Source organism: Dendrobates tinctorius, unplaced genomic scaffold, assembly GCF_039654945.1.
Source record: "Dendrobates tinctorius isolate UK_male_01 unplaced genomic scaffold, ASM3965494v1 ptg000022l, whole genome shotgun sequence".
In the NCBI taxonomy this organism is placed as follows: Eukaryota; Metazoa; Chordata; class Amphibia; order Anura; family Dendrobatidae; genus Dendrobates; species Dendrobates tinctorius.
Genome location: NW_027361690.1, coordinates 23706656 through 23720145, shown reverse-complemented (window position 1 = coordinate 23720145; position 13490 = coordinate 23706656). Strand labels below are relative to the sequence as shown.

Below are 13490 nucleotides of genomic sequence, written 5' to 3'. Positions count from 1 at the left end.
TCAGCATGTGACATGAACATTAAACAAGCTAAATCCATAAAATGACTCTTGCCACATAATTCTGAAACAACAGGCGTAAGGGTCATCTTTTTATTTACTGTATGGCTTACATGCTTATGGTTCCCACTAGGACTTCATAAACAGACATGAGATATAGCACTTCCATATTTACGCACAAGCAGCAAGTTAACTGAGCTAAAAAGATTTACCATATTTTTCGGATTATATTATAAGACGCACTTTTTGGGGGGAAAATGGGGGGGTGCGTCTTATAATGTGGATATACCTTACCGGTACCGTTGCTGCAGGCCACAGGCTGGGATGAGGGGGTGTCCGGCGGTGCTTTGGGTGTCTGGTGCTGCTACAGGGGCTCTGCTGACAATTTGTGAACGGCTAGAGCCCCCCGCAGTTCCATACTTTCCTGTGCGGTGGACTCCAGAAAAATGGGTGCCGGGGGTGGTGGCGCATGCGCAGACTGAGATCTTGGCACCAAGATCTCGGGAGATGTCAGCGCTGGAGAGCCCCGCAGCAGTATTGGACACCCTCTCATCCCATCCTGCAGCATCACATCACCCCTGCCTCCTCCAGCAGTGACCCTGATGCATGGATTATAAGAAGCATCACCATTTTATTTTAAGAAAAAAAATTCATATTGTTCTCTGCAAAATTACAACCCATGAGTGCAAAATTAAAAAGGATTCCCGGTAAATTGCAAACATATTGACAAAACACACACAAATCTCTTCAACATGATTTCTGATACATTTCCAAAAGTGAGTACAGAAAATCTTCTGCTTCTGATTTTTTCTAAATTTTATTCTCATGGCGCTACAAAAATAATAGCAGAAAGCAGCCCATTTGCTGCACCAGTGCAATGACATCTCATACATTTTGAAGCAGTGATAGAAAGATTAGAGAATAGCACAGTTAGGCCTCACTCAGACGTAAAACAATAACATAGAACAGATTAATGTTCATCAGTGTGCTAGATCAGATTTCAGTGTGTGTTTTTACTATCAAAGATTTTCTAGTATGCAAAAAAAAAAACAACTTGCCAACTTTCTGCCCATTACAATGGCAGCAATGGACAGCACATGGGTTGCATCTGTACGCAGTCTGTGATTTTCACATACACACTGACTTTTAAATGACGATTTTGATCTGCGACTTGGGACAGTCCAGAAAAAAAAAAATGAGGGGAGAAAACAGGTATGTGAGAACCATAGACTATAATGGGCATGTGATTGATCCATGAAAAATGTGACCAGAACACGCATGTGAAAAACACACTTCTAAATTGGTCCTATGTGGTGTAAGTCATGGAAAGCTGGTTGTGGGCCTTTATTTAAATAATATTTATTTCTACTTCCCTGCAAAAATGAATGAAAATTTCTGAATTAAGTGCCTGCTGTTTTAGAGCAGCAGTCTGAAATCCCCCCTCCCTACACCCCAATATGCAAGGGCTTCTTTCACATGTGGTTTCAACAGAAGCGACTACAGGAACATTTCCTGGAACAGATTCTTTGAATACGATGCCCATAATAACTGCACACTCAAACATGGGGAATAAGCAGCGTAAGCCGTGCTCAGCCACTCTCCAGTATAAACCAATACCTGGGCTGCGAACTGTAGTTTTGCAACAGCTAGAGGGTCACAGATTGGAGACCACTATGGCTAATATCAGTTACTGTACCAGCAGACCACCAGCTGTGTGTTAAATAGAACCTGTCACTAGATTTTATGGCCCTAGACCAACCAGTGTGACAGTATATTGGAGATCAGGGTTCCAAAAACACCCCAAATTATAACACCGCTCAGGGTGTGCAGGAGAGCCCGGCCGAATCCAACACCCATCACTGCACATGTGCTAGATTGTATATGCTGGAAACAAGACCAGGGACACTATTATAACAAAATGCTAAAACAGGCCATGCTACACCCCAGGAGGAGTATATCATGCGGGTGGGTTCATCACCGTGAAAAAACCTAGTAGTAGGATCCCTTTAAAGCACACCATGAAAATGGAAAACTTCACAGTTCCTTATGTACAGTACCTCTGCGCAGGTTGTCCAAGTGGTTGTCCAAAATTTAAAAAACACATCTGCCACCAATGTCCACAGGTTGTGTCTGGTATTGCAGCTCAGCGCCAACAAAATCACAGGACTGGGGCAGAGCGGCCAAGCCTACGCCAAAGAAGAACATACACACTCCTTACAGATTTTGTCCTTGGTGGGATTTGAACCTGGGTTTCCAGAGCTACAAACAGGGTTGTGGAGTCAGTATGCCAAACCCCCAACTCAACTAAAAGCCAGATCCTTAGATCAGGACAGAACAGACTTTATAGGACACTTCATAACTTTCCCAAATTCTTATGAAATAGTTTACAGCACATCCTGCACTGTACTACTGTACCCAAATTATTATATATTTTAGGAGTCGCTCCATTGTATACTGACTCCACAGCCCTCACTACAAAGTAATAGCCTTCCTAAAAATGCTCATTTTGAGACAATCTTGCATTGTAAGCAAGCCACTAATTACCCGACGAATGAAATAAATCGCTCATCAAGTGAAGTGTTTTTTTAGCACGGCACAAAAAGAAAAATCATCACCATTCGACTGTATATTGTCCTACACTACCGTTGGTTGCTGAAAACAATGGCAGCCTATATGCACTTATCAATATACCGATTGTTCAGTGGGCATCGTTAAGAGCAGTTGGTCTGTGTAAACAGGCTAATAAACTACCTATGATTGGTAAATATTTACCGGTTGGTAGTCATTTAATGCCTTAACTCGGTAAATATAAACCCACCTGAAAGGCAACCCGTCATTGGATTCATGCTGTCCACCTGCAGGCAGCATGAATCAGAGCATGGCTTCACAACTGCAGCCAGCTATATTTTTTGCTGAAATGTTCCAGTTTTTCAGAAAAAAATAGTTAGAAGGCCGGCCGACGTTTCCTTAGGTTTCCTTGGTATGTGCATACAGGTGAGAGAGCCATCAGTCACCTGGAGCTCAGACATTGGGAATAAAATACACAGGGCTGCAATCGTACAGCCAAGATCTGATCCATGCGGCCTGTGGTTAGGACAGCATACATAGGCCAAAGAGAATGTTTAACATACTTGCAAATATGTTTCTGAGGCGGTCAAAAATTAGGGTTTGTTTGTTTTTAATGGTAAGCACTTCATGAAACATGCAATTGTTAATGAATTTGACGCATCTTATCCCAGCCCAGCATTAAGTCTTGAGTATGAAATGCCAGTCTTAATAAATCAGTGCCCACATGTCCTTAAAGCGCTCACAGAAAGGAGTCAAAGCTATAAGCACGCCATTAGCAAACTATGCAACTAGAGTAGCCAACAGGATTTTATTCTTTTTTTTTAGTTGCCCAACATATGGATTATGAAGACCTTACAAAACTAGAAGGCTACATTCAATGGCTTAAAAGGCCTAAGGTTAAGGATGATTTTTTTTTTGCCTAAAATACAAAGTAAAAGTATATACATGTCATTTTTTAAATATTACAAAAAAGGAAAATGGGCCGATGCAAGAGTCTGAGCACCCTGCCTAGAAGCACCACCTTTTGAAAGTATCACAGCTTGTAAACTCTTTTTGTAGCCAGACAAGTCTTTCAATTCTTGTTTGAGGGATTTTCATCCATTCTTCCAGATCTGCGACATTCCTTGGTCGTCTTGCATTTACTGCTATTTTCAGGTCTAGCCTCAGATTTTCAATGATGCTCAGATCAGGGGACTGTGAGGGCCATTGTGAGACCTTCAGTTTGCGCCTTTTGAGGTAGTCTATGGGTAATTTTGATGTGTGTTTAGGATTATTATTAGTGATGAGCATTCGCAGATAACACGTTACCAGAGCACGATCGCTCAGGTGTTATCCGAGTATTTTGAATCAAATTGTAAAACTGGAGAGACAAAGTGCTAATACGTTCTTATCTGACAATAAGAGGTATAAAATATTATAGATATGCTCACCTCAAAGGGTTGTGACAGTCAGAACTTCAATAGATACATGTAAAGGCTGCAGCAGGACCACCAACGAAATACATTGCAATAAATGATCATTGTGGTTTGGTCCTCATGAAAAGGTATGAAATCTTTGAAACATACTGACAAAATAAACCACATTCCTGCTTCACCTTCATGTGTGATCATATCTTTAAACCTTGGGCAGCACGAATTCTGAACCACCATAATACTCTTATGGCATCTGAGTATCTTGGGCGTGTTCGAATAATATGTTCGAGTCCCGGCGGCTGCATATTTTGCTGCTGTAAGACAACGACAACACATGCCTAACTCAACAGGCAATTATTCAAGCATGCCCAAGTTACTCGGATAACACGTTTGCTCATCATTAATCGTTATCCATTTGTAGAAGCCATCCTCTTTTCAACTTCAAGGTTTTTTTTTGTTTTTTACAGACGATGTTATATTTGCATCAAGAGTTTGTTGAAATTGAATAGAATCCGTTCTTCCCTCTACCTGTGAAATGTTCCCTGTGCCACAACCCCAAAGCATGATTGATTCAACCCCTTCTTAATGGCTGGAGAGATGTTCTTTTCCTGAAATTATGTGCCCTTTTTTCTCCACACAAACCTTTGATCACTGTAGCCAAAACAGTTCTATTTTAAGCTCATCGGTCCACAGGACTTGTTTCCATGTTCTTTTGCATACTTCTGATGCTGAATTTTATGGTGAGGGTCTCTTTTGATGACCGTTTGGTGAAGGCTATATTTGTGCTGGTGTCTCTAAACAGTAGAACAATGTACCACAACTCCAGAGCCTGCGAAACCATTCTGAAGGTCTTTTGCAGTCAAGCGGGTGTTCGGATTTGCCTCTCTAGCAATACCACGAGCAGCTCTCACCAATTTTGCTTGGTCTTCCAAACCTAGTCTTGATCTCCACTGTTCCTGATAACTGCCATTTCTTAATTACATTTTGAACTGAGGAAATGGCAACTTGAACACGCTTTGCTATCTTCTCATAGCCTTCTCCTGCTTTGTGGGCCTCCACCATTTTCATTTTCAAATTGCTAGGCAGCTGCTTAGAAGAACCCAAGGCTGCCTGTTTTATTGCACAAGGTTAGAGGAGGATGGGTTTTTATAAAGCTGGGAAATTTGGTTGGTCAAAACTGATAAGTCTGCAGACTTATGAATCCGCCGAGTGTGATGCTGGGATTCACCGGTTTCAGACCCGGGAATTTGTATAGAGCCGAGGCCAAGCAAGTCTGGTGATGCAGATGGAATGAAGGTGTCCGACTAAACGCCGCTGCCTCGCTCTATACAAGTGCATGGAGAACGAGGCCGTGCCCACTGGCCGGGGCTTTGTATAAACTCATGCATACCCTCCAGTCCAGTGCGTGAAACCAGCGAGTCTCTGCAGCGCACTGGGGGGGGGAATCATAAGTCTGCAGTCACAGAAAGTGACTTATCGGTTACGGCCAACACCTTTAAAAGGGAAACTGTCAGCAGGATTGTGCACAGTGTCAGGTTGGTGCCGTTACACTGATACCTTGGGTGATTAAATCTGTCTTATGGTAGTTGTTTAATCTTCATTTTCAGTTTTGAGTTAATGATATGCTTGTGCTCCGGGGCAGGTGTTCATGTGGTGCTCCGATTAAGCATTCACAATGCAGCCTACTGACAGGTCACTGATCCCTCAGTGAAATGCCCCCTTAGTTTACATAATGAATATTATATATACATACTGAAAAAAAAAGTTTGCTGTGTTGTTAATAAATGTGCTTGAGGTTATCCTGAGTATAAAAAAAAAAAAAATTATAATGGCGCCCGCCGCCCTTTGCAGTAGCAGCTATCCGTGTATACAGAGGTGATCCGAGAGCTGCTACTGTGCAGGTAGTGCCATCTTGCTAGAGAATAAAAATTTCCTCCTCCAATATGGCGCCGCCCACACAGTAGTAGCTCTCTGATCACCTCTGCATACAATGATAGCTGCTACTGCAAAAAACGGCGGGCACCACTATACGATGGATTTTTTTAACCCCTTCATGGCAGAGGTATTTTTGTTTTTGCGTTTGTTTTTTGCTCCCCTTCTTCCCAGAGCCATAACTATTTTTCCGGCAATATGGCCATGTGAGGGCTTATTTTTTGCGGGACGATTTGTACTTTTGAACGACACAATTGGTTTTAACATATGGTGTACTGGAAAACGGTGGAAAAAAAATTCCAAGTGCGATGAAATTGCAAAAAAAGGGCAATCCCACACTTGTTTTTTTGCTTGGCTTTAGTGGCTACATTCACTAAATGCTAAAACTGACCTGCCATTATGATTCTCCAGGTCATTACGAGTTCATAGACACCAAACATGTCTAGGTTCTTCTTTTTCTTACAGTGGTAAAAAAAAAAAAAAAAAAAAAAAAAAAGGGCACCATTTTCCGATACTCGTAGCATCTCCATTTTTCGTGATCTCGGGTTGGGGGAGGGCCTATTTTTTGCACGCCGAGCTGACGTTTTCATTGATACCATTTTGGTGTAGATACGATCTTTTGATCGCCCGTTTTTGCATTTTATTGCAATGTAGCAGTGACCGAAAAAATCATCAATCTGACGGTTTTGAATTTTTTTCTTGCTACAACGTTTAGCGATTGGGTTAATTCTTTTTTCCATATTTGAAAGATCGTGTGATTCTGAACACGGCAATAGCACATAGGTGTAGATTTGATTTTGTTATTGCTCTATTTTGAATGGGGCAAAAGGGGGGTGATTTGAACTTTTATTTTTTATAAGTTTTTTTTTTTTTTTTTTTTTTTTTTTACTTTTTGCATGCTTCAATAGTCTCCATGGGAGACTAGAAGCTGCAGTTCTTTGATGTCCTCTGCTACACACAGGCGATGATCAGATCGCCTGCGTGTAGCAGAAATGCCCACTTGCTATGAATCACGCTCCTGCGTAAGCGTACTTATCTGTCTTGTTGAGGGCAGAGAAGATTCCTGCAGTGCGCCGGACCTCTCTGACCTTTCCCGGCGCGCACTGCAGTACCACCCCCCACCCCCAGAGTTAGTATAACAAAACTTATTTTTCTTATCTTTCAGGTCAGATCGGGGGGCTTATCTGGAAACATTATAGAATGCTGTATAGAGCCCTGAAAGGTGGTGGAAGCAGCTTATAACGGCCAAAACATGTGACAGGTTCCCTTTAACTGTTCACAATAATGGTAATTATGACCAAGGGTGCACACACTTTTACATGCCACTATCTATATAGGGCAAATAAAAAGGGAGAGCAGGCAAGTTTAAAGACAAGGACAGAAGCATGCAAAAGGAGAAAAACCCTTTGGGCACCTATAGGGTATGTTCCCACGGTCAGTATCAGGCAGCGCTTTGGAAACAGCACATGTCCACTCGGTCCAAAGCGCTGCCAGCTTTTGAACGCCAGTGATTCCGCATGTGTTCATTGAACCATGCGGAATCACCGCATCCTATACATTGTATGGGTGACTTTATCTTGCGGAGACTGTGCGTCTGACTGGGGGAACATACCCTTTGTGAAAGAGCAGATAAATCAGCAGCCTCCGGGCATCACCAGAGCAAATAGAGAACCCTAGCCAATTAATGGCCACATACATTTACTGCAGACCTGGACTGTGCAAGGCTCCAGCAACATGAAACATGTCAAAAACTCGACCCTCCCGATTGACAAGCAGAAAGTATTTCATCCAAACGCAAATATGTGCCATAAATCCTGGTATTAATGTTCCGCTGAGTCCCACGTCCCTACAGAAAGAAGAGCCCTTGCACTGTGCAGCACGCCATCACAGGACAATAAAGCACTTGTCAGTTTTAATCCCCAGCGTCTTCTCTAAGCACAAATACTTTTTAGTTGCCAAGGAAAACATCAACCTGGAAAGGTGACATGACGTGCCTTAACCCTTAAGAGCTCCCAATGTCAGCCGGGTTCAACTGACAGTAACAGATAAAGCCTAGGTGGAGGTTGCAACACTAGGAAGCAATAACTGGAGAAGACACGTGTTGGGAGCTGTGGACATTGGTACTTCATGTTCTACGCTCGCTGTAGGACTCCGTTTATTACTAAATTGACTATCATATGAACCCATGACACCATGTAGAACAGGAGGTCTCAGCCACGCATAGCATATAGCGCCTGCCTCCACCGGAGGATCCCAGGAACGACATGCCCCATCTTGTTCAGCACTACATGGTGCGCGCAGTGCTAACCCCCACCTGCAAGGACCAACATACCTTTTATATATAACTCTGCTTGTAAAGCAGCCGGGACATCACTGGTGACAGGCTGCAGCACGATTCACAAATTCTCAGGATTCAACATGAAATGACAACGTTCAGCTCTGAGACTTCATACACATGGACAGGTTCAGGATACGTATGCCATGGATCTGGTGCCCATACCCTGCCACTGGGGTCCTTACTGTACTCCTATATACCTCCAACAAACAGCACATGGACAGGTTCAGGATATACATGACATGGATCTGGTGCCCATACCCTGCCACTGGGGTCCTTACTGTACTCCTATATACCTCCAACATACAGCACATGGACAGGTCAGGATACATATGCCATGGATCTGGTGCCCATACCCTGCCACTGGGGTCCTTACTGTACTCCTATATACCTCCAACATACAGCACACGGACAAGTCAGGATACGTATGCCATGGATCTGGTGCCCATACCCTGCCACTGGGGTCCTTACTGTACTCCTATATACCTCCAACATACAGCACACGGACAGGTCAGGATACGTATGCCATGGATCTGGTGCCCATACCCTGCCACTGGGGTCCTTACTGTACTCCTATATACTTCAAACATACAGCACATGGACAGGTCAGGATACATATGCCATGGATCTGGTGCCCATACCCTGCCACTGGGGTCCTTACTGTACTCCTATATACCTCCAACATACAGCACACGGACAAGTCAGGATACATATGCCATGGATCTGATGCCCATACCCTGCCACTGGGGTCCTTACTGTACTCCTATATACCTCCAACATACAGCACACGGACAAGTCAGGATACGTATGCCATGGATCTGGTGCCCATACCCTGCCACTGGGGTCCTTACTGTACTCCTATATACTTCCAACATACAGCACATGGACAGGTCAGGATACGTATGCCATGGATCTGGTGCCCATACCCTGCCATGGGGGTCCTTACTGTACTCCTATATACCTCCAACATACAGCACATGGACAGGTCAGGATACGTATGCCATGGATCTGGTGCCCATACCCTGCCATGGGGGTCCTTACTGTACTCCTATATACCTCCAACATACAGCACATGGACAGGTCAGGATACGTATGCCATGGATCTGGTGCCCATACCCTGCCATGGGGGTCCTTACTGTACTCCTATATACTTCCAACATACAGCACATGGACAGGTCAAGATACATATGCCATGGATCTGGTGCCCATACCCTGCCATGGGGGTCCTTACTGTACTCCTATATACTTCCAACATACAGCACATGGACAGGTCAGGATACGTATGCCATGGATCTGTTGCCCATACCCTGCCATGGGGGTCCTTACTGTACTCCTATATACTTCCAACATACAGCACACGGACAGGTCAGGATACACATGCCATGGATCTGGTGCCCATAGCCTGCCACTGGGGTCCTTACTGTACTCCTATATACCTCCAACATACAGCACATGGACAAGTCAGGATACATATGCCATGGATCTGTTGCCCATACCCTGCCACGGGGGTCCTTACTGTACTCCTATATACCTCCAACATACAGCACAGACAGGTTCAGGAAATGTATGCCATGGATCTGGTGCCCATACTGCCCTTCTATATACCAACAACACAGTATAAGGATGAATTCAGAATGTGCCTGACATAGAAGTATAATTTGGGCACCAGCTCTGTGTCTCCCCCACATACTGTACATGGACCCATTCAGGAGATGTATGACGCAGAGCTGCCCATACTCTGTCATGTGTATTACACTTCTGTGAGCCTCCACCATACATGAACACCTTCCCCTAGAAGCATTACCTGTCTAGATTCCATTGTACCCACAATATGGGCGCTGTCAGGGCTATAAACATAGGTATCTGGATACCGCCACGTACCACCCAGCTGTTATGTCTGTCCGCCAGCTCCAGAATCACTACATAAGGCAAATATGCCATGTGAACGTCTGTGCACTGGTTGCTCCTTCACTGGACTTTTAGATGTCTGGTACCTCATGTCTCCCCTGTCCTGCTTCTATTAGGACTCGAGGTTCACGTCTCCGGGCACTGCCTACAGCACGACCCTCTGCAGCAGAACTAACCACCCCGTGGCACTTGGCACAGGATCTGTGGTTTTTCCGTCCGATGCCATGTCTGTGCCAATAACAGATGTATCGGCAGGCCACATACCCAGCGTGCCACAAGCATAGCCCCGATACTCCCACACCAGTTCAGTAACCCCACTATTCCACTACAGTCTGCCCAGGAGGCTCAGGTGCCTAGTGAACACAGCGATCACTGGTCAGATGGAATGATCGTGTGGTTTGCACATAGGATCATGGCTCCCGGCAGCACGTTATCCTGTGTAACCAGAACCTGTGCTGCCCAGAGGCATGGCTGTGCACCGAGCATCCATTCCAGGTCGTTGAGCTCCTGTTTGGAGGGCGGTCGCCCTGTGTAGAGGGGCGCAGGTAGTTACTGCAGCAGGTGTGCACAGCGCCGTACAGCTGGGAGCCCCGGGGACCTTGCCCTGGGTGCGGGGCTGACCCTCAGCGACGAGCTGGCACTGCCCACATGGCTGCTGCCCTCAGCCCCTCAGAGCCGGGAGCACCCGGGGCTGCAGACAATCACCAGGTATAGGCCGCCGGTCCCACGCTCCTATGGCGGGGCTGTCACTCCTCCCCGGTGTCACGGCCTGCGCACAGCTACTCACCATTCTCTTCACCGTGCAGTGTCAGGCAGGCCTCCTCCGGGACGTTCAGCCATCTATTGGAGAGGTCTTGTGTGGGGACGGTTCCCTTGGCTGACAGAAGAGCGCGCCCAGCAGCCGTCTCCGCTCCGGACTCAGCGGAGGATGAGTCTTTCATAATGGAGCTACCACTCCGGACTGACGGAGTAGGAGGAGGACTGCGAGCTCTCGGCTGTCAGTCACGTGTCGGCGTGACGTCAGACGTCAAAGGACCCGCGCAGCGTGGCGTAGATCACAGGGCAATGGCGGCGAGCGCAGAGGCATGCCGCCCCGCCCCTAGAGGAGGGGTCCACAACGGACGTGGGCGTGGCGAGGAGTAAGTGGCTGGTGCACGGGCTGAGAACCTCTCAGTGCAGAGGAGGTCGTCACGTCACATTTACCGTACCGGTCCGGGGAGCGGCCGCGCTGTCGGCGCTGCTGCAGGCGTTGCTCACTGACGCGGTGTCTGCACTGTCCGCATCTCTTTATTCTTTACTGAAGCGATTGTTTACAAAATACATCAGCCAGGACATTTGAAAGACACGAAATTAACCCCTTATGGACTAGTTGTTGATTTTTTTTGTTACTTTACACTTTCTCTCTTTTTTCCCTCACTTTCTTCCAGGAGACATAACATTTCTTCTCCCACCTGAGGGCTTGTTGCTTGCAGGACGAGTTGTAGCTTTTGATTCCGCCGCCTGATGTAATTATAAATGAGAACCAAATTCCAAGTGATGTGCGATTGGGAAAGAAATGTTCGTGTTTTGTATTTGTGGCGTTCACGGTGCGGTGACCCTGAGCCGGGAGCCCCGTCCTCCGGGGCCGTCACTACGGTACCGAGCTTCGGGAGGGTTTTTAGGCTGTGTGCCCACGTAGCGTTTTTGTAAGCGTTTCCGCAGCGGTTGTGCCGGCTCAGACGCTGCAGAAACGCTTACAAGATGCTTCACATTAATTAGCATGCGTTTTTGGCTTTTTGTGCCAATGCATGCGTTTGTGACCGCTCAGGAAACGCTTAGCGGCTAAAAACGCAGCATGCTCATTAATTCCCACATAGCTGAGCGTTTTTACCCTTCCCCAATGTTCACAGAAAACACGTGTCAAAAAACGCACAACTTTTTGGCCAAAAACGCTCAAGAATCGCGCGGGGAAAAAAGACGCGCGTTTTCTGGGAAGGGGATGCTTTTCCTGAGCGTTTAAAAACGCTAGCGTGGGCACATAGCCTTAAACAGTTTGTGGTGCCATTTTCTGAATCCCTTTTTTTTGTTTTTCCATCAATAGAGCCGTGTCAGATCCTGTTTTTTTTGCACCCCAAGCTGACGTTTGTATTCAGATCGTTTTTGGGTAATCCATTGTTATCACTTTTTATAGTTTATTGTTGGGATGGCTGAAAATCTGGGGGTGTTTTGTTTTTTTGTTTTCGTCATTCATACTATAAACAACTGTACTAGTTTCTCCAGCTGCAAAAAAAATCTCAAACGGCTAAATTTTCCCCCATTTTTCAGACTCTCCCAGCATTTTAGGACAAATAATGGTCCTAAAATGTAAATGAAAAAAATACAGCTCCTCCACCAACACCCTCGACTCCCTGGTGCTGTTTCCCTGCAGTGTCACCTACAAATACCAGTTAGGCTAGTTTCACACTAGTGTTACCAAGCGCAGCGCAGTGCCACCTCTAAGCTCCGCCCCGGCCACGCCTCCTCCAGTCAGCTCCTCTGGTCGCATGACGCTGCATGCGATTAGCGTACCCTATATTTAGCATTGGGTACGCTGGCCGTGCACTGGTATGTTTTTGCCGGCGCATGCACCCTTTTTGCGCTGCGCCGAGCGCACAAAAATGCAACAGAATGCGTTTGGCGCACCATAGGAGGAGCTGACCGGAGGGGGCGTGGCCGGGGCAGAGCTTAGCAGTGGCCCTGCACTGCGCTTGGTAACGCTAGTGTGAAACTAGCCTTAGAGATGAGTTTGGACTAAGGGTGCTTCCACATTGCGCTTAGTTACATGGTCGGTGGTCCCATCAGGGCTTGCGTCCGAATCCCCACCCCAGCAGAACAGGATCCCGTCCTGTCCTTCAAACCACACGTCTAAACGCTTGCCACCTCCTTTAGCCTCCAACTCAAAAATATTTCCAGAATCTGTCCCTTCCTCAGCCCTCAATCTACTAAAACTCTTGTACATGCCCTCATTATGTCCCGCCTTGGCTACTGCAACACTCTCCTCTGTGGCCTCCCTAACTCTCTTGCACCACTCCAGTCTGTCCTCAACTCTGCTGCTCGACTAATCCACCTCTCTCCTCGCTATTCCCCTGTCTCTCCCCTCTGCAAATCCCTCCACTGGCTCCCAATTCACTAACAAATCCAGTTCAAACTACTAATACTGACCTACAAAGCCATCCACAACCTATCCCCTCCCTATATCTCTGAACTAATCTCCCAATATCTTCCCTCACGTAATCTTCGATCCTCCCAAGACCTCCTACTCTTCTCCACACATTCGTTCCTCACACAACCGCCTCCAAGATTTCTCCCGAATATCGCCT

General features: G+C 46.2%; 1 protein-coding gene across 3 annotated transcripts in view; it reads right to left on the bottom strand.

The window, feature by feature from the left end:
* LOC141084081 (transient receptor potential cation channel subfamily M member 7-like) overlaps positions 1-11181 on the bottom strand; it is a 166054-nt gene extending 154873 nt beyond the window's left edge. For 2 of the 3 annotated variants that reach the window (XM_073568497.1, XM_073568498.1), the window contains exon 1: positions 10940-11181. In XM_073568497.1, the coding sequence (XP_073424598.1) occupies positions 10940-10942 (3 nt within the window). In that variant the 5' untranslated portion in view covers positions 10943-11181. The remainder of the gene's footprint in view (positions 1-10939) is intronic. The other variant, XM_073568499.1, reaches the window with a different exon arrangement.
* Positions 11182-13490: the final 2309 nt, after the last annotated feature.